The 22,685-nt window shown below is 55.2% G+C and overlaps 3 protein-coding genes across 16 annotated transcripts in view; 2 read left to right on the forward strand and 1 right to left on the reverse strand.

Moving 5' to 3' along the window:
* Positions 1 to 74: 74 nt before the first annotated feature.
* Positions 75 to 5,270, forward strand: PHF1 (PHD finger protein 1). 4 transcript variants are annotated; one of them, XM_045543489.1, is made up of 15 exons: positions 75 to 297; positions 1,023 to 1,197; positions 1,283 to 1,364; positions 1,468 to 1,563; positions 2,001 to 2,101; positions 2,215 to 2,363; positions 2,546 to 2,641; positions 2,853 to 2,921; positions 3,059 to 3,182; positions 3,285 to 3,352; positions 3,539 to 3,643; positions 3,769 to 3,958; positions 4,048 to 4,142; positions 4,397 to 4,477; positions 4,643 to 5,270. In XM_045543489.1, the coding sequence occupies exons 2-15, from the start codon at positions 1,039 to 1,041 to the stop codon at positions 4,929 to 4,931; spliced, it is 1,704 nt and encodes a 567-aa protein (XP_045399445.1). In that variant the 5' UTR covers positions 75 to 297; positions 1,023 to 1,038; the 3' UTR covers positions 4,932 to 5,270. The 4 variants fall into 4 exon arrangements, 2 of the variants coding, with proteins under 2 accessions (XP_045399445.1, XP_045399446.1); XM_045543490.1 differs by having other exon boundaries at positions 89 to 297; positions 4,400 to 4,477; XR_006733472.1 differs by lacking the exon at positions 4,643 to 5,270 and having other exon boundaries at positions 89 to 297; positions 3,780 to 3,958.
* A 106-nt stretch (positions 5,271 to 5,376) lies between these two features.
* Positions 5,377 to 7,040, reverse strand: CUTA (cutA divalent cation tolerance homolog). Its single transcript, XM_045543491.1, is given in 7 exon segments — positions 5,377 to 5,601; positions 5,751 to 5,800; positions 5,928 to 5,973; positions 6,087 to 6,146; positions 6,298 to 6,437; positions 6,439 to 6,507; positions 6,799 to 7,040. Coding segments are annotated over 7 exon segments (534 nt in total). The 5' UTR covers positions 6,841 to 7,040; the 3' UTR covers positions 5,377 to 5,474.
* Positions 7,041 to 8,940: 1,900 nt separating this feature from the next.
* SYNGAP1 (synaptic Ras GTPase activating protein 1) overlaps positions 8,941 to 22,685 on the forward strand; it is a 31,435-nt gene continuing 17,690 nt past the window's right edge. For 10 of the 11 annotated variants that reach the window (XR_006733475.1, XR_006733477.1, XR_006733474.1 and 7 more), the window contains exons 1-5: positions 9,139 to 9,209; positions 12,418 to 12,539; positions 14,741 to 14,846; positions 21,033 to 21,124; positions 21,537 to 21,658. Coding sequence is in view for 7 of the 11 variants with exons in the window: in XM_045543499.1 (XP_045399455.1) it covers positions 9,143 to 9,209; positions 12,418 to 12,539; positions 14,741 to 14,846; positions 21,033 to 21,124; positions 21,537 to 21,658 (509 nt within the window). In the remaining 4 variants the exon portion in view is untranslated. Of the gene's footprint in view, positions 9,210 to 12,417; positions 12,540 to 14,740; positions 14,847 to 21,032; positions 21,125 to 21,536; positions 21,659 to 22,685 lie in introns of all 11 variants that reach the window. The other variant, XM_045543494.1, reaches the window with a different exon arrangement.

The raw sequence follows: 22,685 nt of genomic DNA on the forward strand, positions 1-22,685 counted from the left end.
GCCTCCGGCTCCTCCTTCCTCCCCGTCCTCCCCTCCCACTACCCTCCCCCAAAGCCGGTCCGTTCCTCCCCTCCCTCCCACCCCCCCTTCGCCGCCTCCTCCTCCTCCTGCTGCCGCTGCTTTGGCTGCTGCGTCATACGCCCCTGAGCCGCCGGGACGGAGGGGCTGGGCCTGGGGACCCCCTAGCCTCCGCCTGCACGCCCCCAGACGCCCGGACGTGCCCTCCCCGCGCGGGGGGCTCGCCTAGGTTTCCCACGTCTGCCCCTGCCCGGCTCCCGGCGGCCCCAGCTGTCACCGGTAAGGAGGCGGCAGGAGGCGCCGGTGGGGGGGGCAGGGAGCAGGGGGTCGGTGCGCAGGGCGCAGGCGGGAGAGCCTCTCCTCCCTGGCCTTGGGTCGGGCAGGGTGGACTCAAGTCCCTTCTCGGACTTGCGGTCATGGGGAGTAGAGACCGCGACTGGGACACGCCCCCCTCCTGGGGCACTCAGGGAAGTTATCTAACCTGGGGTAGGGAGCCCCGAATTTGAGGGTGACTCGACATAACCTGGCACCAGGATGGTTGTTCCTAACGAGACACGCAGGCCCAGGCGACAGCCGTTTCTACTCTGGAAAACGTCTCCAGAAAAGCTCCCAAAACATCTCTGAGCCACAGAGCACCCCAATTATGATACCTCTAAACAGCAGGGGAAGGTGAAACTGAATGGTAACCTTTGCTTCTGCAACCGTCATTTCTCCTAAAATCTCAAAGCCAGGATATAATATCCCAAGAGAGCTCTGGAAGCTGGGAAACTAGAGAACTAGGTTTTGGGGGAGGGGGTGCGGTTAGGAAGAAGAGAGCCAGTCACCAGAGTTGGAAGAGCTGGAGTCAAGAAGCTGGTGACTGGTGCCCAGTGGCTTCCTATCCAGGTGTCTCAGGGATTTGGAGACTGGGAGCACAGATGCTTGATTCTTGACAAAAACAGGCAAAGAAAATGGAGCTTTCTGAGCATTCATAATCTTCTCTTCCCCATCTCTTTTCTGGCTAGGCCCCCCCAGGATGCAATGGCGCAGCCCCCCCGGCTGAGCCGCTCTGGTGCCCGCTCACTTTGGGAGCCAACTTCCCCTGCTCCCACCTCAGGCCCCAGGCCTCGACTTTGGGAGGGCCAAGATGTGCTGGCCAGGTGGACCGATGGACTGCTATACTTGGGCACCATCAAGAAGGTAAGGCCTTCTACCTCTGACCTCCTTCCCATTCCTCTTATCTAATTCTGCTTCCCATTTCATCCTCTGCGCGCACCCATTCCAGGTGGACAGTGCTCGGGAAGTGTGCCTGGTCCAGTTTGAGGACGATTCCCAGTTTCTGGTTCTATGGAAAGACATCAGCCCTGGTGAGACCCTAGCTATCTGAGATTGTACATCCCGTTAAGAACCTGGCTTGGGAGGCAGAAAGGGGTTTAAGGGCAAGGCCCCTGACACTGTCTTCCCTCACAGCTGCCCTCCCTGGGGAGGAACTCCTCTGTTGTGTCTGTCGCTCCGAGACTGTGGTCCCTGGGAATCGTTTGGTCAGCTGTGAGAAGTGTCGCCACGGTGAGAGGGCAGGACACCTGAATGGTCCAGTTTTCTCTTGGCCTTCCAGGCTGCCTCTGGCCCTTCCCTATAGCACTGGTTCTTATGTCCTGTCCTGGCTTCCAGTCTCTAGGCCACCACTCTGGCCAATGTTTTCAAGCCTATAACCTCATCCTCTTCCAGCACAGGGAGAGGCACACGTAGAAAGGGGTGGTGTAAGCTTTGCAGGCAGAGTGTGGTTCAAATACACCCTTTATTAACCATATGACCTTGGGCAAGTCCTTAAACATCTAGGAGCCTCAGTTCTCTCACTTGTAAAATAAGGATAATGCACCCACCCTAGCAGGACCATGGTCAAGGATTAAATGAGGTGGATAAGACTACTCCTATGCCAATACTAAGCACACACGGGTATGCAATGCAATAAGCAGTCTACTATCAACATTATCATTATTCAGCTTATCACCAGGACTGCCATGTTCCAAGGGCCCCAGCCCCTGGAGAAGGAGAGGGCGCATCCTGGGTCTGCCGCCAGTGTGTCTTTGCGATTGCCACCAAGGTAAAGACACCTCTCTGTTACCCCTTCCTGTGGAAGCCTCCCATCCACAGCCTCTCCCAAGCCCCTTCCTCTCCCCATTCCTCTGAGGCCTCCCACCTGTTCTGTCTCTGCAGAGGGGGGGTGCACTGAAGAAGGGCCCCTATGCCCGGGCCATGCTGGGGATGAAGCTCTCTTTGCCATATGGACTAAAGGGGCTGGACTGGGATGCTGGACATCTGAGCAACCGACAGCAGAGCTACTGTTACTGTGGTGGCCCTGGGGAGTGAGTAATGAGGGGTGGCGGGTTATGGAATAAGTGATGTGATAGAGCCCAGGGAAAGAAGAAGAAAGAACAGAGTGTGGGGAGCACTGAGGGGGATGGGAGGTAGGTGATAAGCAGGGTTTGGGGCAGTTACGGGGATGGGGGCATCTGGAGGCTACTAGTCCTCTAGTGTTCCCCCTCAGGTGGAATCTGAAAATGCTGCAGTGTCGCAGCTGCCTGCAGTGGTTCCATGAGGCCTGCACCCAGTGTCTGAGCAAGCCCCTCCTCTACGGAGACAGGTGAGACCACAGCAGACTCCCCAGGAGGCAAGGACGCCCTCTGGCTTTGTGCTCCACTCTCACGCTTCCCCAGGCCCTTCTCCACTTCAGTCTCTTCCCAGGCTCTGCAGTGTTTCCTCACCTGTTCGCCCCATCCTTGCTTGTGAGTCCGCCATGGCATGGCATAGTTTTCCTGAATAACGTGTATTCTTTCTCTCTTGGCCATGTCCAGGTTCTATGAGTTTGAATGCTGTGTGTGCCGGGGGGGCCCTGAGAAGGTCCGGAGGCTACAGCTTCGCTGGTGAGCTGGATTGAGCACGACTTCAGCATGACTCTCAGCACCCCCAGTATTTCACCCTACATGCCTCAGCCTCCCACTTTGAACTCCCCTGGCTTTGGTAATGTTTCTGGGGCCTTGACAACTTGTTGTTTCTCCAGGGTGGACGTGGCCCATCTTGTTCTCTATCACCTCAGTGTTTGCTGTAAGAAGAAGTACTTTGATTTTGACCGTGAAATCCTTCCCTTCACCTCTGAGAATTGGGACAGTTTGCTCCTGGGGGAGGTAAGGGGCTATGGAATTTGGGGGTTGGGGTGGGACAGGGAGATGTAAAGGAAAGGGGAAGAGGGAAATCACTGTTCCCCTGATCCCATTTTCCTCCGCCAGCTTTCAGACACCCCTAAGGGAGAACGTTCTTCCAAGCTCCTCTCTGCTCTCAACAGCCACAAGGACCGGTGAGTTGGAGAGAGAGGGGGAGACAAAAGGGAGGCTCAGAAAGAGAAAGAGATTTGGAAGTTGGGGAGGGGAGGGAAGGGAAGGGGCTGTAACCCACCTGGAACATGACTGAAAGGGACTGAGGAGTGGCATAAGGGGAACATTATCTATAGCACTGACCCTGTATCGTTCCTCTCTTCGCCCAGTTTCATTTCAGGGAGGGAGATTAAGAAGAGGAAGTGTTTGTTTGGTCTCCATGCTCGGACCCCTCCCCCTGTGGAGCCCCCTACTGGAGATGGAGCCCCCACCAGGTCACTGGTCCAGAGGGGATGGGAGAAATTCTTAGGGTATTAGTCTGGGGGAGTGTATGTCTAGAAATGGGGAGGTCTTTGGGGTGTCCGGGAGGGGGCTGGGGGGATAAGGAGGCCTCTTACAGCTTCCCTTCAGGGCAGGGCCCTGGGGGAGGGGTCTCACGTCCCCTGGGGAAGCGCCGGAAGCCGGAGCCAGAGCCCCTGAGGAGGAGGCAGCAGGGGAAAGTGGAGGAGCTGGGGCCACCCTCAGCAGTGCGCAATCAGCCCGAGCCCCGGGAGCTGAGGGAGCGGGTTCGTCTGCAGAGGGCACTGCAGGTACAGGGGCAGGGGAACCCCATGGGGCAAATGGTGGGATGTGGGAAGCAATCAAGGATTATCTCTCAGTCCTTTGTCCCTTGTTCTAGGCCTCAGTGTCTCCACCACCCCCCAGCCCTAACCAGAGTTACCAGGGCAGCAGCGGCTACAACTTCCGGCCCACAGATGCCCGCTGCCTGCCCAGGTCAGTGCTCCTCTACCCCGCAACAAGATACGTTCCCAATTATTTACATCCTCTGGACCTCCTCAGCCAGAATTCTTTCCTCTCCCCCTTGGCTACCCACTTCTTTTCCTAGAGAGACTTCAGAACCAATGTCTAGTACCCATTATTTGGGGATATGGGAGCCCCTAGGGGTAGTGTTTGAGCTCTGCACTTCCCAGGGGGAGAAGGTCCTGTTCCCCTGCTTCAGGTCCTGACTTTCCCCTCCCCAACCCCAGCAGCCCCATCCGGATGTTCGCTTCCTTCCACCCTTCTGCCAGCACCGCAGGGACCTCTGGGGACGGTGAACCCCCAGACAGGTAAGATTCTATCCTGTATTTCCAGTGATGCCCTTCTTCCCCTCTAGGTTCCTCAAGTTTCTTAGTCTGTAACCATTTCTGTTTCCCTGGATCCACATGTGGCCCCCATTTCTGGTCAGGACTTGTCTACATCTATCTAGACTCACAACTACCTTTTCTCCCTAGGTCACCCCTGGAACTTCACATTGGTTTCCCCACAGACATCCCTAAAAGTGCCCCCAACTCGTTGACTGCCTCGTCTTCCTCAGTCCCAGCCCCAGCCCCAGGTCTTCCTAGACGCTCAGCACCCCCTTCTCCCTTGTGCCGTAGTTTGCCTCCTGGGACTGGAGGAGGAGTCCGAGGTGGGGTTGGCTACCTGTCCCGAGGGGACCCTGTCCGGGTCCTTGCTCGGAGAGTACGGCCTGATGGCTCTGTACAGTACCTGGTTGAGTGGGGAGGAGGAGGCATCTTCTGAATAGCATGCCTCTGCCCACCTCCCCATCCACACACACCGGCACTTTCATTCCCTGATCTCTGACCTCACCTACAGCTGGGATGTACCTGGAGAGATAGGGAGTAATTCTCCCTACTGCCCAGGCTGGAATCCAAGTGGGAGGGTGGGGAAGAGGCTTGCTTCTCTACCCCATCCAGGATTCCTGACCCTCCCATCCTTCTCGTTTCCTTTGATGTTATTTTGTTACAGCTTTTTAAATATTTTTAAAAATTATTTAACCCCTGGGGGCAGAGACTGAGGAGGGGGTGATAATAAGGGATCCCAGACTCTGTATGGTTGAAATAAAGAGAAATAAACAAATTTAGCAGCTCTGAGTCATTCTGAAAAGTGGAGAAAATACAGGGACCAGAAGTACGTATCTTCTCCAAGCAAATCTGTATATGACCAGGAAAAAAGGCAAAAGGCAGAAAGAACCAAAGATAGGATTTAATGGAGGCCCATTTATCACCTGGAAGTCAGAGGGCATTGAAGTATCTGAGGGGATTATGGCAGGAACAGGGCTCCTCATGGTAGGACTGTGCTGGAGTCAGAAACTGACTCTGTGACCTGGCGCACCCAATGCAGGTAGGGGGAGTTCCCCTGCTCCACAGGCAATGCAATCACCTCAGCCACTTCGTAAGGGTGCACAGACCTACGAAATAGATTGGGGGGGGGCAGTGCAGGGGATTACTCAAAGATTTACCCAAAGGAGCCCACCCACTCAGATACAAGCCCTAGACTACCCAGCAAGTCCCACCCCACAGTACACACCCTCACCCCTGTTCATCTCAAAGTTCTCACCGAACAAAATCTGTCAAAGCTGGGACCAAGGAGCTTTGGGTTTTGATCATCTAAGGAACAAAGATAAACATGGTTGAATTAGGGTGGGACTGATTTCAGGATATCAGATAAGGAATGAGGGTAAAAGGGGTCAGGGAATTAGGGAAGTTTTGTTGGGGGGAGGGGAATGTTTCTCACCATCAGCACCTCACTGTCTTCCTCAATCTTTCCCTTCCACTCATAGCTGAAAAGATCAGAGAGGGGTGGAAAGTCGGAGGGAGCAAAGATTTTCCCCTAGGAAAAAAGCTGCCAGTCAGCCCCTAGATAGAGGTTAACCCCCCAGCTCCTATGACTCACATGGATGTAATCTTAGGGATGAGGTTAACGCAGGCTGCTAGGCGCTTCTCCACCACAGCCCTAAAGATGAAGAGACAGCCAAATTCAGAGCACCTCATGACCCTGATTTTTGCACTGGCAGCTCAAAGAGAGGCTTCCAAAGCTGGAGAAAGTGGCAATCTCCTTCCCAACCCCAACTCTCCCTTCACGATCATCCATCCTCACTCCCCACCTGGCGATCTCCTTGGCGACCTTCTCGTTGGGGCAAGTGACGAAGGCTGCGGAGACCGAGCCTGGAACATAGCTAGAGCCCGAGGCCAGCGAGGGCTGCGACGGGGGGCTTCCAGAAGCCATGGACAGCAGGGCTCGGGGGTAGCAACAGAAAGCGGGAGGCCACAGGCAGCAGTGCCGGCATCCAAAGACACGACAGGAGCAGAGCAGCCTGAGAGCGGGCGGGGGCGGGGGTGTCAGGCCCCAAATTCAGTCTCTCCCCACAAACACACCAGGAAATTGCACCTGGGAAGCCTTTGCTTGGTTGGACATTCAGGCTCTGCCCTCCCTCTTCTGCACCCTGAAGGAAAATGTCCCTAAAGCTGGGAGAGAAACTTGCAAGATTAAGGCAAACACTCGGTTTCCACTCACACCTTAGGGGGGCCAACCTCCGGGATTTCGGGTGCGGGTAGCGGTCGAGGTTTCGAGGACCGGAAGGGGCGGGACGGGGTCCGTCACTCACCCCTCCACCGAGCAGGACTGCGGGAGCCCGCCCCATACTCATGCAGCCTACGCTCGTAAAAGAGGGCTGATAACAAAAGCCACACGTTACACGGAGAAAAGACCCCAAGCCCAGAAGAGCGGCCTCTTCTTACCTGGGCGGCAGGCACGTGATGAGAAAACAGCACACACCACGTGACAGTAGAAGCCGGACCACCCGAGCCTCCAGAGCCAGCCAATCTTGGCTCTCACGTGGCTCGGCTCCCCGCCTCCTGGTGAGGGCGGAGCGCAGGCAGAGTTGACCAATCGACGGCCGGGTCTGCAGGCTTGCGCGGAAGTGGCACGCCCGTTTCCGTGTAAACCCGAAAGGGCCAGTTGCTGGCAGGGGAGAGTGGCTGCGGCGTTCCACTGTCACGTGAGGGGGTCGGTCCTCTTAGGGGGCGGTACCTCAGTGAGTGCCACCAAGTGGCCAATCGCAGGCCAGCCCCGCAGGCCACGTGACTGGAGAGCTGGCGCCAAGAAAGAGGGGCCGGAGACCCCGCAGACTTGATGCGTCAGGCCGTGGGGTGGGGAATTATCCTAAAACCCCGGAGTGTGCCTGTAAATAACAGCCCCTACACTGTTTCTGAGCCCTTAAGGAGTGGAAGGGTCTGAGAACACTAAACCTCAGGGGGTGAAGAGAGTGCCCCTGCCCTTTTAGTTAGGACTGAAACATGCCTGGGTTTGGGTATGAACACGATGATCTGAGGAGAAGCCAGCTGTCCCTGGGTAGGGGGGAGTTATTAGGCAGGCACGAGCATGGCAAGACAATGGCTACGTGAGGAAAGATATATTTTAAAAGGATAGGGCAAGATCCTGTAAATGGGATAGAGAATGATGAAAATGGGGATGAGGACGCCTCAGCCCTCCTAACTGAAAACCCAAAGCTTGAGACAGACCGGTGAATCAGAGGAAGTGCAGGTTGGGGATAGTAATGACGGTCTTTTGTCCCCTCTTCCCTGCCTATTGCACTGTTACTTACCATCCCCAAGATTGGTCCACCTCTCTCAGCCTTGGGTCTCTTTCCTTTAACCCATCCCCCAAGGAGCCAGGACCTGCCCTACATAACCTCCCTGGGGCCCAAGCACATGCTGTGACCCAAAAATGGAGAGAGTGGCCAAAGAGAAGCGAGAGAAGTGAGAGGAAGCAGCAGAGAAAAAGATTCTTGCTACTTCCCCGACCCAATATTCCCTCTACCTCCAAGGTCTGGGGTCAACTGTCTGGTAGTGGATATGCCTGGTGTCAGAGTTCTCTCATACTTACCTCTCTAGGGTTGGGGGTATCCCTGAGATCTCCTTCTTTGGGTTTGAAGTTTGTCTCTAAGACGGATCTCTAGGGTCTTTCAATATTTGTGTTGGGATCTTTCTCAGGACTGAGTTTACTTCTATGTTTTCTATTTTGGGGGTTTCTGTGTTTCAGGGTCTGCGGCCACATTCTCTGAGGTCTTTTAAACTCTATGAGTTTTGGGCCTCTGAGTTCTCCATTTCTGGGCCAACTGAGTCTCTCCCTCTCTCTCTTCTCCCTCCCCCCAAGTCTTGAATTTCTCTGATCTGAGTTATCAGTCCCTGAGCCTGCAGTTTCTTTGAGAGCTGAGTCTAGGGTCTCTCAGATCTTTCTCTGATCTAAGACCTAATTCTAGGTCTGGGTCTTTCTGAATCTAACCTTATCTTTTCTTTAAGTGTAGGTCTCATGTCTTCTTCTCGAAAATCATCAACTCAAGAGTCGAGTCTAAGATTTCTGTGGCTATGGAGAACCTTTATGAGACTAAGATTTTGATCTTTAGCTCCTCTCTCAGGGGTATCTGGAGTCCTTTTTTTCTGAGATCAAGGGTCCCCTTTCCTCTAGATTTTGGGTCTGTGTCTCAGATTAACTCACGGGGTGGGGGTGAGGTAACTTTCCCTGTGGGTCTGGGGTCTTTCCATCTCAGGGTCTGGGGTCTGCATCTTCAGGAACGATCACTCTCTCTGGTGTGTTTTTGAATCAGGGGTCTCTCTCTCTCTCTCTCTCTTTCTCTCTCTGGGTCTCCCTGAGTAGGGGTGGGGGCTGCAGAATCTCTCCCTCCTCCTCCTCCTGCTCTCTTCGCTCTCGCTCGCTCCCCCGCCCCCCCTTCTCTCTCTCTCTCTTTCTCTCTCTCTGCTGCCGCTGCTGCCGTTGGCTCTTATTCTCCTCCTCCTCCTCCTCTCTCCTCCTCTCTGCTTCTCTCTGCTCCTCTCTCCTCCTCTCTCCTCCTCCTCCTCCACCTCCTCCTCCTTCTCCCCCTCTCTCTCCCCCTCTTTCTCTCTTCTCTTTCTCCCCCGTCCCCCCCCGCCCCCTCCCCCCCAGGCCTGATGAGCAGGTCTCGCGCCTCCATCCATCGGGGGAGCATCCCCGCGATGTCCTATGCCCCCTTCAGAGGTACGGTGTTGGGGGGAGGGGGAGGGCCAGATGGGGGGCAACAGGGGGAGGGGCAGGGGGCGGGGGAGAGCCGGGGCCAGGGAGGGGGAGGACCGGGAAGGCAGGGATGGGAGCAACGGGGTAGGAGGGATTGGAGGCCAGAGGGATAAGGGTAAATAAGGAATGGAAGGGCCAGGAATCGGGCCTTGAAGGGGGACTGAGGGGGAAATGATGAAGGGGAAAGAGAGCTCCAGAAAGGGGTGGGAAGGCAGAAGGATTGGGTTGGGGGAAGAGCTGCAGACATAATTTGGGGGTGGGAGCTGAGTGAAAATATCAAAGAAATAGAGGAACAGAGTCTTAGAAGAGGGGCTAGGAGGTGGAAATGAAAACATAGGGGTAAAAAGAGAAGCCAAGAATATGGGGGGACAATGTGGTGGGGGCTCAAAGAATGGTAAGGGGTAGAAAAAGAGGATGGAGGGAGAGAAGGGGCCAGATGGAGAGAGAGGGAGGCTGTGGAGGGGTGGGGGATGGAGGGTCCAGATGGAGGGAAGAGAGGAGAGAGAGGGAATGGGTTGGGGGAGGGGAGACCAGGGCAGGGGGAGGGCCAAATTATGTGTGTGTTTGGGGGGGGGCAGGTACAAGTATGATTGAGTGATGGGAATAGGGACCAGGTTAGGATCCTCATTAAGGCTCTTGACCAGTGAAATGTAGCCCCTGGGGTCTTAGCGCTGTCTTCACTTCATCACTTTTACCCCCTTCCCCCACCTCCAATCCTATTTGCATTCCCCCTCCCTCCTCTGCTGTCCATCACCTATATCTTTCCCCCCATATGGTGTCCGTTCCTTATATGAGTCCCCCTTCTGTCCTTCCCCTATATCAGTCCCCCTCTGATGCCCATTCTCTCTCCCCCTCTCTTCTGTATGGTAGCTCCCTTATATTTCTGCCAGCTATCTATCCCCTCCTTCTTGACCCCCTTGTCCTGGCCTCCTTGCTAGGTCTGCTTCATTTCCTCTGCCCCATGTCCAGTTGAGCCCTTTTGGTGTACTCCCTTGTCCCTAAGTATTTACCATCTTCTCTGCCTCCTCTTTTAGATCATCACTGTTATTTGTCCCCCAGCCCATTCTCTGTTCCCTACCCCACTCCCCATCTTGTCACCACACGTCTGTGCCTACCACTTTCCCTTAATACCTCAGCCCTTACCACCATTCCTCTTGTCTCCTGGGGTGTTGGAGATTTGAGGTGCAAACACATAGGTTTTGATGGTTAGAACAGGGTCTACAAGGGATCCCCATCTGAGAAATCTCATCTTGTGGGATTTCTCATCCTAGTAAATTTCCCCCCTTTCTCAGCCATGTTCCTCTGCCTCTTGAATCTGCCTCCCAGAATCATTCTTCCCTAAATCCAGTGTGTGTGTGTGTGTGTGTGTGTGTGTGTGTGTTTCCAGAGTTGTTCCTAAGCTAAGTTCCTTGTGTCCTTCCCTGCTCCCAGGAAAAAGGTACCCCCTGAAGTCTAACCTGCCTCCCTAAGCTGCAGCCTGAACCAGCTCCTCCCAAAATGATCATGTGTACCAACAGATTTCTCCTCTGGGTGTAGTGAGTGTGTGAGTGCGGTGGGCATGCTGCCTGCAATGTCTGCAGTCAGAGCCTAGGTATTGGTGATCTCTGTATCTACAGAGTATGAGTTAGAGTCCCCAAGATGGCATTGAGATAAAGTTTCAAAGTACTGTGCTTTCTAGATAGTGGACCTTCTGGGGGCTCATCTCTTAACTCTGATCTAGAGGTTGGGTAAATTTGAGGGGCATATTTGCAGACAGAAAAGGGCTGGAGTTTTCAGAACTCTCCTACTCAGGACATTCTGTAGGAAGGAAGCTCAAAGGCCAGTTCTACTGCAGTATACCCACGGTTAATTATCCCATAAAGGTGACAGAATTTTATTTTTCTTCCTCTAAGCTCTCTCTCACTCTGATACCTTAAGCCTAATTTTATCACTTTGATATCCCCAATCTGACTTCTCTTACCTCAGTGAGGTCTGTCTCGTGTCCCTGTGATGGTAGGCAGCCTTAGGGTTTTTAAGGAGAGGTAGTTTGTAGGAAGAAAAGGCATAGCAAGAGGAACAGCAAAATTGGAGAACAGGGATCCTCAGGGCATCTCTGAGCATGGACGACACTTGGTCTACTATTCTGCTCTTCTGGAAGTTTTGTTCTCATCTCCAGCACTCATCTTTGAAGGCCCTTCTATGTCATCAGGCCTGGATATTCCTGTCTTCCCCACCCACTTCGTCCTCAGGCTCCTCACTGTGCCTTGGGGATGCTCCTAATTTGTGGTGTTGGCTTCTGTCCTGTCCATGGAGACTAGGTAGGGGGTGGGAGGAGACAATATTGGATCTTTGATCTCTGGACATGGAATGGGGGAAGAGATCAATTTGGTCTCTGCTCACCCAAACAAGGGCATATTCCCCACCTTCTCCTGCCCTGGCCCCTCCACAGCCAGATGCTGACAAAAGCCATCTTCTCCTTACCTCAAGAATCAGAACTCTCCCCAAAGGATGAACAGGGTTGAACTGGGGAGGAGGGTGCAGAGGAGAAAGAAGAGGTGGGGGGCAGGCCCTCTCATGTCTCTTACTCTGTAAACAGGTAAGCTCTCCCACTTCCTCTCTTTTCCAGATGTTGAGCTCTCAGAGTCTCATGATCCCAATGTTCCTACACACACCTCCATCCTTCTTTTCCACAGCTGTGTACTTTCCTCTTACTCTCTTGCAGACAGGTGGTGCCAACCTTCCAAGTTCTTGTCTTCTGCAGTTATTTGGATGTCCTTCCTTTTCCCAGACACCTGCCACCAACCTCTCTGTGTATTTTTCTTCTGCCAATTTTGCTGCATCTCTACCTTTTTATTTTCCTGAAGTGGATGGAAAGTTCACTCACCTTTCTCTGCCCCCAAACGTGTACCCTCTCTGTCATGATAGAATTCTCCTCCCTGAACCACCACTCTGTATTTCTTCCCCCAAGTCCATAGAGCCTCCTGTGATATGATTCTCCTTCTCTCTTTTCCCCAGATGTAAAGGCTTGTCTTGCGTTCCTTAAAGTTACCAGGTGCCTCAACCTCAACTATGATCTCATGGTGGGTGGGGTCCCCTTCTCCCAGTTTGTGGGTGCTCTTCTTGCCATTTTAGGCCTCTGCTCCCATATGCATAGAAGCCTCCCTTACTGTTTCTGTGTGTCTCTGTCCCCCAGATGTACGGGGACCCCCTATGCACCGAACCCAATACGTTCATTCCCCATATGATCGTCCTGGTTGGAACCCTCGGTTCTGCATCATCTCGGGAAACCAGCTGCTCATGCTGGATGAGGACGAGGTGAGCAGGGTGAGGAGGTTGGGAAAAGACCTGTGGGAGAATGGGAAGCGAACAATGGGGAAAGTCCTAATTAGTGATGAGGGGAGAGACACAAAGAAGGCAAAGAAGAGAGACATTTGCAAATGGTGGGAGGAGGGTGGCCATTGAGACTTGGGTTGGGGTGTGATAAAAGGGGCATTCGCTCACCTTGGCAGTGGGGATCTTTGAAGGCCATGGACATAGTTGGGGAGGAGATATGGTTCTGAAGATTTGAGGGTACCCCATGTTTGCACCCTGCCCATACTGTGGGATAGGTCAGAATGGGGAAGGGAAACTGAAGGACTTGGAGAATGGTTGAAGCAATGGGAAAGCCTCCCCTCCAAAGTAGTCCTCAGGACCCCTTTACTCTTCCCCCTTTGAACAGGACTCAGCACTCACCACTCCTATTCCTTTCTCCATCATGGGGCAGAGTGCAGGGAGAGGAAATTGAGGGACCTGGAGAAAAGGCAGGGGATAGTGGGTTTTTTTGGTAACTAGGAGGAGACTGGAGGGTATTGGAAGAGATGGCAGAGGTCATTGGACCTTGGCATGGAGTGGGGTGAAACCTGGGAGGGTGCCTAAGATCAGGGCTTTTGCCAGGGATTGTCTGGACATCAGAAAGGAATATTAAGGGAGGAGATGCCTGGGGAGCAGGGGGACTCGGAGTATGGGGAGTTGTCTAAAGGAGTAGGAGCAGGTGGGGGCAGGGAGTAGCCAGAGTGAAGGAGATGAAATGAACAGAGGGCTTTTATAGAGGTGGTGGCCATGGAAGATTTGAGAGCCAGGGAAGTGTGGGTTCTGACTTGGGAGCTGGGTCAGCAGTGGAGGGTCCATCAGAGCAAAGAAAGGATGCAAATATGAAGGGTGGATGCCTCATGAGTGTGATTCAAAGAATGGGGGTGATTTGGGATACAAACTTTACAGTAGTGGGGTACCCTGGGAGACCAGAGGTGGTGAGAGATATGCTTTGAAAGCTACTGGGCTTGGTTTGGTGAGGCAGCACTGGGACTGGAGTTAGGGCTAACCAGGGTGTCAAGGGACCTGGGTGGCAGGTGAGAGTGTAGAGAGTTGGCAGGCCACAGAGTAAAGCAGAGGTGTCTAGGGAAAGACATGGTGACTTTGAAAGGAGAAGTGGTTTGAGGAGTCTAAGTTTTGGGCATTGGCTAGTGGTTATCGGCCTTGATCAGGGGTTTAGAGGCTGTGGTATAAACTGGGGAAAGCTGGAACCAAGAGGAGTGGGGGCTATTGTAAGGATGGAGAGGGAGGACAGTGGGTGGGGTAATGAAGAAATGACAGAGATGGGAACAGACGGAAAGGACCAGTGGCCAGCAAGCTAAGAGACAACAGGAATGGCCAGGATCTGGAGTAGCAAGGTCCATGTGTGGGGGGTGGATGGAATTGAGAAAATGAACAGTGTGTAGGGCCACAGGGAGTTGGAATTGGATGGGTTGTGGAACTGGGGCTGGGGCTAGCAGGGGGGCGGGGAGGGATCTGGTTCCTGTAGCTCCTGATGGGGGTAGAGGAGACTGGAGTGTTGGAGAGGTGTGGAGGTTGGGACAGTGGTGGTGAGGGGCTTGGGGGTGCGGCTTAGGGAAAGGTAATGGCTGAAGGGAGGAAGGGAAACTGAAGAGATGTTGGATGGCGGGTGATGGAAGGAGAAGAAAGGTGGGGGGAGGTGACCAGGCCCTCTGGGGGGAGGGGAGGTTGGGTCCCAGTCTGGCCGCAAGCCGGGCCGTGGGAGGGAGACAAGCTGTGGATCCCGATTATAAATGCAGCTTCTGCTACCCCCGTGACAGCCTCGGAGGGAGAGAAGGGGGTAAGGGAGGTGGGAGGTTGGGAGGAAAGCAGGGAGAATGGAGGAAGTGAAGGTCAAGGGAAAACTGGATTCAGGACGTAGCTAACTCCTGAGGAGTTGCTGAAGAGCTGAGTAGGGTTTGGGAGAATTCTCGGCGGGTTTCAGGAGAAATGGAGGGAGAAAAGAAGAGAGTGGGACGGGAAGGAATGAGAGGGAGAGAGATGGGGAAGGGGAGAGGTCCGCTCAGAGACACTTGAAGAGAGTGGAGAGGAAGGGGCAGAAGGTGGGCCGGGAGGAAAGGCAGGCCCACCCTTCCTCGGCGGGGCAGGGGAAGAGGAGGGGCCGCACGGGCCAGTGAGGTCTGACCCCCATCCCCCGCATCCCCTAGATACATCCCCTTCTGATCCGGGACCGGAGGAGCGAGTCCAGTCGCAACAAACTGCTGAGACGCACAGTCTCCGTGCCGGTGGAGGGGCGGCCCCACGGCGAGCATGGTACGGCGGCCGAGCAGGTTCTCGTGCCCCGGAGAGGGCCGGGGAGAGGGCCGAAGGGGGCCCGGGCTGGCAGGGGTGGGGGCGCCCGGGAACCGAGGGAGCTGGCGGGGGCGGGCCGAGGCGGAGGCGGAGTCTGACGTCCTGAGCGGAGATGGCGCCCTCCTCTGGGGTGCGGAGGGCCAGGGGCTGTGGGTGAAAGGCCCCAGCGGGTCCTTGCTCTGCTTCGCTCCCTTTTTCCTCTCCAGCAGTGAAGTTTGACTGCTTTCCTGGTGCTTGTAAAAATAGTCTCCTCAGATCTTTAGCTTCCAGTCCGAGTGTGCCTGCCCCTGCCCCTCCCAGCCCTTGGTCTGGGATCTTGGAGAGAATGACCTAGTTCCCGCTCCCGCCCCCCCCCAATATGCTTCTGGTTCTTCTTCCGGACCTTCAGGCCTGTGGTCTCCCTGTTTTCTTGCCCCCTTTTTCCTACTCTCATCAACCGCTTCTATTTTCTGCGGTTGTATCACCCCCTTTCTCTTTCCTCCTTGATTTCTTATTTTCTGTACCCCTCTGATTACCTGCCCCCCCCCCCCCGCCCCCCGTGGAACTCCATCAGACCCCCATCTCATCTCCTTTCTGTCTGTAGAGCTATCTGCTCGGTCTGTCTCTCCAACTCTCTCCCTCTCTCCATCTGTCTCTTCCCCTCCCTCCCCCTTTCTGCCCCCCCACCCCCCCTTTAGTCATTTAAAAAAAGATTTTTGTCTTCCTGAGAAGTTCGCTTAAAAGGTTTCCATGGGAACAGTGAGGGGAGATGAAGGCAGAGAACAGAGTTCTGCATGCAGCCAAGGTGCAGAGAGACGCCCTCAGACCCCGGAAACCCCCTTGTCACTGGCCCCTTCCTACATTTCCCTTCCAGGACCAATGATCCAGGTCCCCTATTCCTCCAACTCCCAGGTGACCCCTTTCTCCCACCAGCTCCCCCTCCTCTCAGGGATCCAGGCTACCAGTTTCTTTCCCTTAGAGAGCCGGCAGCCTGTCCCCATCCATCCCATGGCTCCTTCCAACCTTCTTTTTGATAGGTCCAGACTTTATAGCCCTTGGGGGCCAGCCCTGGACCCTGGGTGGGTGGGTGGGTGAGTGGTCAGGGATGTGTGTTATTGTCATGGAAACCTCAGACCATGGGGGTGTGTGGGTAGCACATCTCTGTGAGGCAAAGCCAGGTGGTGGTGGTGGAGTGTATAGAGAGAATGTGCGTGATGTCTGTCACATCTGTGTATGTGTGTATGTCAGTATGTTATGTCCATGTCTGGGAAAGGTGTATGTGTGCACGTGTGTACACCTGTGTGCCCAGGCCAAAATGGTCACATGCTCAGGGTGCATGTTTATGTGTCCTGTGGTTGGCTGATATGCCCACATATTCCCCATCCTCCTCCTTACCCTGAATCCTCAGGGTCTGGGGGCTTTGGCATGGGTCTCCTGTGTGTTTGGGGTTGGGGTCATATGTGGAGGTTGCTGTATTGGGGTTCAGTCGGGCTGGAAAGGCTTCCAGGGGTACATATATTGGGGGGTTAGAGAGAGTTGATAGCTGGTGAATGGTTAGGGTCTTCAGGGGGGCATGGAATGTGTAAAAGGCATGGAGGATGTGCAGGGGACATAGGGTCCTTGGGGGCTTGGGTATGCAAAGGTGTTTGCTGAGGATGTGGACTCTCCAGCCCGGGAGAGGTCGCCGGACCATTGAGGGACATGAGAATCCAGGGCTCCTCCTCTGCTGGGTGGAGCCGCGAACCCTCGTTCCCTCCGCGGTTTTGGGGGGGGTCCTGCTCAAGAAGGGATGGTGGGTGGCCCGGTTGGTTTTGGGGGTCCCCTTGCCCCCCTCCCCCGTCTCTCTCGCGCTGTCTCCGGGCGACGGGGCTCGTGACAGAGGCGGCCACGGCAGCAGCGGTCGCCTAGCAACGGCGGCGGGGCCCGGGCAACGGCGGCAGCGGCGGGAGCGGCGGCGGAGGGAGCCGTTCCCGCGGCCGTCACCGCGCGGCCGTCCCGGCCGTCCCGGGCCCCGCCACCGCCCCCACCGCTCCGGGCGGCGCGAGCCGGGCCGCGCCGCCCCCTCTCCCTCCGCACCCCGCCCTTCCCCCGCGCAGGGGCGGGGCCCCTCCCCCACCGGGGACACCCCGACCCCCCCGGGGGGCGGTGCGAGGTAAGGGCGGGGCCGGGCGGACGAGGAGCGCGCTAGGGGGGTGGGGGCCGCGCACGCGTGGGGCGGGGGCGCGCGTGTGCGTGGGCGCGGGGAGGGGGGTGGGGAAGCCGCGGTGGCGGCGGCGGCGGCGGCAGCTGCTCCCTCCGCATGTTCTCGCTGCATCTTCCGAGTGGGGGGAGTTATGGTAACCGGAGCGGGGGGCAGCGGAGGTCGGAGGGGTCGGGACACCGGTCTCATGCGACAGGGTCGCGAGGGCGCGGGAGTGGCTGGTGTGTGAGGGTCTTCGAGCCCCCAGTGGAGGGGACAGCCCATCTGTCCGCGTGTGTGTTCGTGTTTGTGCTCGTGTTCCCTGTGTGTCAATGCCATGTGCATACGAGGGCCCAGTTCCTCGTGCACACGTGTGCAGCTAGCCTTGTGCAAGCGTGTCTGTCTTATCCTGCCTCTGCCTGTTTCCTGCCTAGGGGGCTGTTTGGCCAGCCACTGGCTTGTGGGGCAGTCCATGTCCATATGGGTCCATGTCACCTCCGACCCTGAGCATGTATGTCCCTGGCTGTGGCTCACCTCTTGTCAGTTTCCTGTGTGAGGGAATGCATGGCCACATAAGTAGGATTTTCGGTGTCCCTGGTGGCAGGTGTGTGTCTTTGCATGTGTTCCAGCATTGGCCTGAGTATCTGTGTCAATCCCAGGATGGGTGTCCAAGGGCGTGTCTGGATGTGGGTGGTGTGCTAATGGTGGGGGCGGGGGAGTAAGTGTGTGTAAGTGTGTTCCTTGGAACCCTAACGTGTATGCAATACCTTTGAGCTAGGCAGGTGTGAGCCCCTGCTTGGTCAGGGAGTGGGGACAGAAAAGCTGAAAAGGGGAGAAGTGGGGTAAAGAGGAAAGCAGGGAGAAAAGGGGAGAGGAGGAATGAGAGAGGCTTGAAGAGGAGAAGAGAGAACCAGGGAGAAAGAATAGCTGGAGAAGGGGAACGTGGGAGAGAGCCGAGCTGGACTCAGAAGAAAGGAGGGAATAAGAGCTCAAGATGGGGAACTGGATGGAGACGGGGAGAAGGGGCCTGGGAGCCTGGGAGGCAGGGAGGAGGAGAGAGTTCTTTTGGTAAAATGGTCTCTGAAAGAGGAATGGGAGGAAGATAAGAGAGGACACTGGATTTGTGTAGGACCTGTAGGATCAGGCTTGGTTGGATCAGGGGAGGCCACTTCAGGCATAGAGGCTAGCTCACAGTGAGGCCTGTCATGGCAGGGACTGTCATTAGAGGTTCATGTCCCCAGCACAGAGCACTCGCTGTCTCCCATTTCTCTGTTCTCTGTGCAGTCCTGTTCCTCATCCTTCTCTGGCAACCTCCCTCCCCTGGCTCCCCTTGAGAGCTGCCAGCTGGGTGTGGAGTGTAAGAAAGGCCAAAGGGAACGTTAGGGATTTGGGGGATTGGAGGGCAGGTGGAGATTCTATGGGTGATTGCAAGATTAGAGACATTGGAGGGGCGGGAGTCCAAGCTCTTGCTCTGTGTATGTGTGAGTGCAATTGTGTGTGTACACAGGGTGTGTACATGTGTGGGTGTGTGCACAATGCCTGTGTTACGGGTTTGTGTAGGTGGCTGTTAAGTGTGTGCATGCCTGTATACATCGTGCAAGGATGGGACATGGAGATTCAGGATCGTAATATATGCTTTTCAGGTTTGCTGTGTACACATTGTGTGTACATGGATGTGTGCTGTGTTCTCTGTACATGTCACTGCATGCACCACTAATAACAGGATGTCCTATCTTTCTATCACTCTACACCCGTTTCCTCTGTGTTTCTGCTAGTCTTTTCCTTGTGGCAGTGAGTCTTTGTAAGCATATGTTTATGTGGCCTCTGTGTACCTGTGACTTATGTGTGAGTTCGTGGATCTTAGCTCCTGGCAACATGTATAAGGTTATATTACTTCCAAGAACCAAGCAAACCAATTTGTAAATTCATTCTTCTTCTGTTAATGCTTTAGGTCCAAAGCATAATTTTAATGGGTTTAAAGTTAGACTTTATGCCTTTATTAGAGAAGCGTGCATGTGGGAATAATGGCTGAGCTAGGTTCCCTGAAATAAGAGGGAGGCAGCCATACCTGAGAAATGCGGAGAATTGTAACTAGGAAAGAGATATCTTGAACCCTTGGATGCATTGCTTAGTGTGTAACAGGATAATTAACACATTTGCTCTTCATTTTTCTTTACTCTGGTAGCAATTACCGATGTCTGTGTTGGAGTCAGAGAAGGGCTGGGAAGAAAAGGAGGTTGTCCCAAGACAGAGTAGATGTGGTTGTACTTTTCATGTGAATGAAAGATGTTTGTGTTTCTGGGTTATGGGAATACCTTTATGTGGTCGGGATCATGGTGTACTCAAGCATGTATCTCAGGGGTTAAACTGGCATTTCCCTGTGTGGGGGACGTGTGTGTCTTAGGGTTACATGTCCATTTCTGCAGTGTGCTGCCCACATGATTGCCCAAGGGACTTGGGCCACAAAGTCCACATCGGCAGCTCTCATGTGGGTGTCTGGGTTCAAGTATGTACTCCCTGTTTCAGTGCTCACATATGTCTAAGCATGTATCCCATGGGGTGTGTGGGCCTCAGGGTCTCAGAATGTGGATCTGTGCTACCCTGGTGCTCACAGTTGTCTCTATGTCTTAGAAGCACATAGATCCCTATAGATTTTTTGTATCATGGTTCTCATATACACATACCTCCACAGTTCAGTGTATGTTTCTGTGCTCTACATGTGTTCCTGAGGGACTGACAGGGTTCTTGTGTCATGGCATCCACATTTCTGTGCGCAAACCTCCTAACACCTGGGTTTTATAAGTAATGGGAAGATGGGGACTGATTCTAGGGCAATTTGCAATTCTGGAAGCAGACAGTGAAAATATAATTGTAGCCCTCCTTTGTTCTGTTCTGGAACCTAGAGGGTTAACCGGCAGCTCTTCCGGTCCACCCCCCCCAGCCTGTAGCTTCTTGTTGCCATGGAGATGATGGCCCCGCCCCTGATGCAGCACCTGCCCCCCCATTGGCTGCAGTGGTGACTGTGGGACTGAGGGGGGAGCCCAGGCCTGGGCAGCCATTCTGGATCTGGAGCCGGAGCTTGGCATCCCCCCACTTTCATTCTCCTCCAGCCCCTCAGCCCCTCTAAATTCCCTGCCAGCACAACCTCAGCTTCCCTCTTCAGAGCTGCCGTCCCTCTAGGCTCTTGGCAGGCTGAGCTTCATCCGCATTCACCTCCCCTCCTCTTCCTCTCCGTACCTTTACTTGGGAGTCCCTAGAACCCCCACTGCCCATCCTCCCCACTCCTTGCCCACTCCCCTATATTTTCTGCTTTCCCCCTTCGCCCCTTCCCCTCTGAGCCCCTGTCACTGCAGTGCACGTGGAACCGGCTCCTTCTCCCCTCCCCCCCACCTGCCCCTTCCTTAGGTTTTCTGTCCCTAGGCTTTTCCCACTGCTACTCCTCACAGGTCTCTTTCAAGACCACCCCCTCCAGTCCAGGGAGGGGGTCATGGGAGGCAGCCCTGGCCCTCCAGACAGTCAGGGGTTCCAGGAGGTAGGGAGCAGGTGGAAGATGTCCCCAGCTGGGGGAAGAGGAAAGCTTATCTACGGGCAATGACCTTTAACCCATCTTTCACCCCAGCTAGCCCCTTCTGGGGGGGTGGGTACCAGGGACCTGGCCTGCCTGGATCCTCGGTGTCCTTCATTACTGGGGTTTTACTGACCCTCTCAGCCATGCCTCCCTGCTGACTGCCAGCCCCAGTCATGGGTCTAAGGCCTCCCACCCCATCCCCCTCAGGGGGCTCCGGCTCGGGTTCCTTGCCCCCTCCTTCCCACCGCCAGCCTCTCCGTCGCCGCTGCTCTTCTTGCTGCTTTCCGGGGGGTAGGTGAGGCCAGAGCTGAGGGGCAGAGGGAGGTGGGGGAAGGCACTGGGGTGAGGGGTGGAACCTGGGTTAACAGCATCCCTCCTGGCCCCCTCTGCAATTCCCTTCTGGCCCCTTCCTCCCCTCCAGAATATCACTTGGGTCGCTCGAGGAGGAAGAGTGTCCCAGGGGGGAAGCAGTACAGCATGGAGGCCGCCCCCGCTGCGCCCTTCCGGCCCTCGGTGAGTGAGTGAGAGCACCTGCCAGATGTGGCTGGGCTGGGCCCCCTCCCCTCCAGCCCTAGCTAGAGCCCCAGGATTCTGAGAAAGGGGGCAGGAGCAGGGAGAGAACAAGAGAGAGTGAGAGTGTGTGTGTGTTTCTCCACCCCTTTGGTTTCCCCCTTCTTGGTTCTGCCCCCCTGCTTCTCAGACCAGCCCTCCCACCTTCTCCAAGCTGGCATGTTTGTGTGTTTGTATGTATGCTTGCACTACAAGGGAGACAAACTGGTATCAGGGCTCCTATCCCCCTTTCCTCACCTCCAGAGACTTCCCTTTTTCCCCCATGCCACTTCCATCCAGGACTCTCTACCAGCTGAGGGATGGGTAGGTAGAACTGACCCTGCCCCAACCCACCCCATCCCCATTTCCCCCCCAGCAAGGCTTCCTGAGTCGGCGGCTAAAAAGCTCCATCAAACGCACGAAGTCACAACCCAAACTTGACCGGACCAGCAGCTTTCGCCAGATCCTGCCTCGCTTCCGAAGTGCTGACCATGACCGGTACAGGGGCTGGGGCATGTGGGATGTAATATAGGGTCTCTTGAATGAGATGGGGAGGAAGGGGGTTATCTGTGTGCGAAGCTTGAAGCACTCAACTCAGGTTGGTTGGGGCATGTCATGGGGCAGGGGACAGAGCAGAGAAGAGCTAGGATAGGGCTCTGTCAACAGCAGGAGAGGTGTAGGGTGCAGGGAGAGGACTAGCAGAGAGACAGGAAAGGGAATGAAGGTGAAGCCAAGGAGGGACTTTACAGGCTGGCAGAAGGATGGGCTCCAGCCTGGATCAAAGGAGCTGTACAGAAGGACAGAGAAGGAGTGACCCTGGAGGAACGTTTAAGGAATCCAGGGAAAGGGGCAGTAGGTTCTAGGTGTAAGGGTATGAGGGAAGGGCAGGAAATACAGGGCAATGGGTTGGAGTGGGGCTGGAGTGGCTAGTATTACTATATGAGCTCAGGGACCTCAGCAGTTGGTGAGGGAAGGGACAATAGAGAGCATGACAGAGAAAGGGGAGGCTGGGACAGGTATGCAGGGTGACAGAATGGGGAACAATCCATGGACTGAGGCATGAGGACGAAGCCCTCAGAGAAGTCCAGGGGGCACTATCTAGAGGCTGGGCCGGGGGAGACCTGCTTTGTGCCGCTGGTATCTGTCTCTTGGGGGTCCCTCTCTGGGCTTCCCCCTTACCCAGTCACTTCCCTGCCCTCCCTTTCCCCTGAGTCTGGCCACCCCCAGGATTGGGCAGGTAGGGAGGTTGGGATAAGGTGAGTCACACCTTTCCCTGACCCCTCCCATGTTGTCAGAGCTGGATTTGGGCCGGCAGGGGGTGAGGGCATGGTATTCCTGGCCACGGGGGCGGGGGGCCGGGGGGAGCGTCGTCGCACTGACGGCAGCCAGAGCCTGCGATGACGGGGCTGCTATAAATAACTTCTTGGAGGCTCCCACACCCGAGCTCCCCTCCCCTCCCGCTTTCCCACTGCTCTCTACTCTTCATCCCCTCCCATCTCTATCCTGCTTACTGCCCCACCCCTGT

Source organism: Lemur catta, chromosome 2, assembly GCF_020740605.2.
Source record: "Lemur catta isolate mLemCat1 chromosome 2, mLemCat1.pri, whole genome shotgun sequence".
NCBI classification, from domain to species: Eukaryota; Metazoa; Chordata; class Mammalia; order Primates; family Lemuridae; genus Lemur; species Lemur catta.

What these genes read in the sequence shown, in the direction of transcription:
- PHF1 (XM_045543489.1), top strand. Translation starts at nt 1,039, where the DNA reads ATGGCGCAGCCCCCCCGGCTGAGCCGCTCTGGTGCCCGCTCACTTTGG. An exon ending in TCTTTGCGATTGCCACCAAG is followed by an intron (nt 2,102 to 2,214) that starts GTAAAGACACCT and finishes CTGTCTCTGCAG; the next exon opens with AGGGGGGGTGCACTGAAGAA. An exon ending in GTCTGCAGAGGGCACTGCAG is followed by an intron (nt 3,959 to 4,047) that starts GTACAGGGGCAG and finishes CCCTTGTTCTAG; the next exon opens with GCCTCAGTGTCTCCACCACC.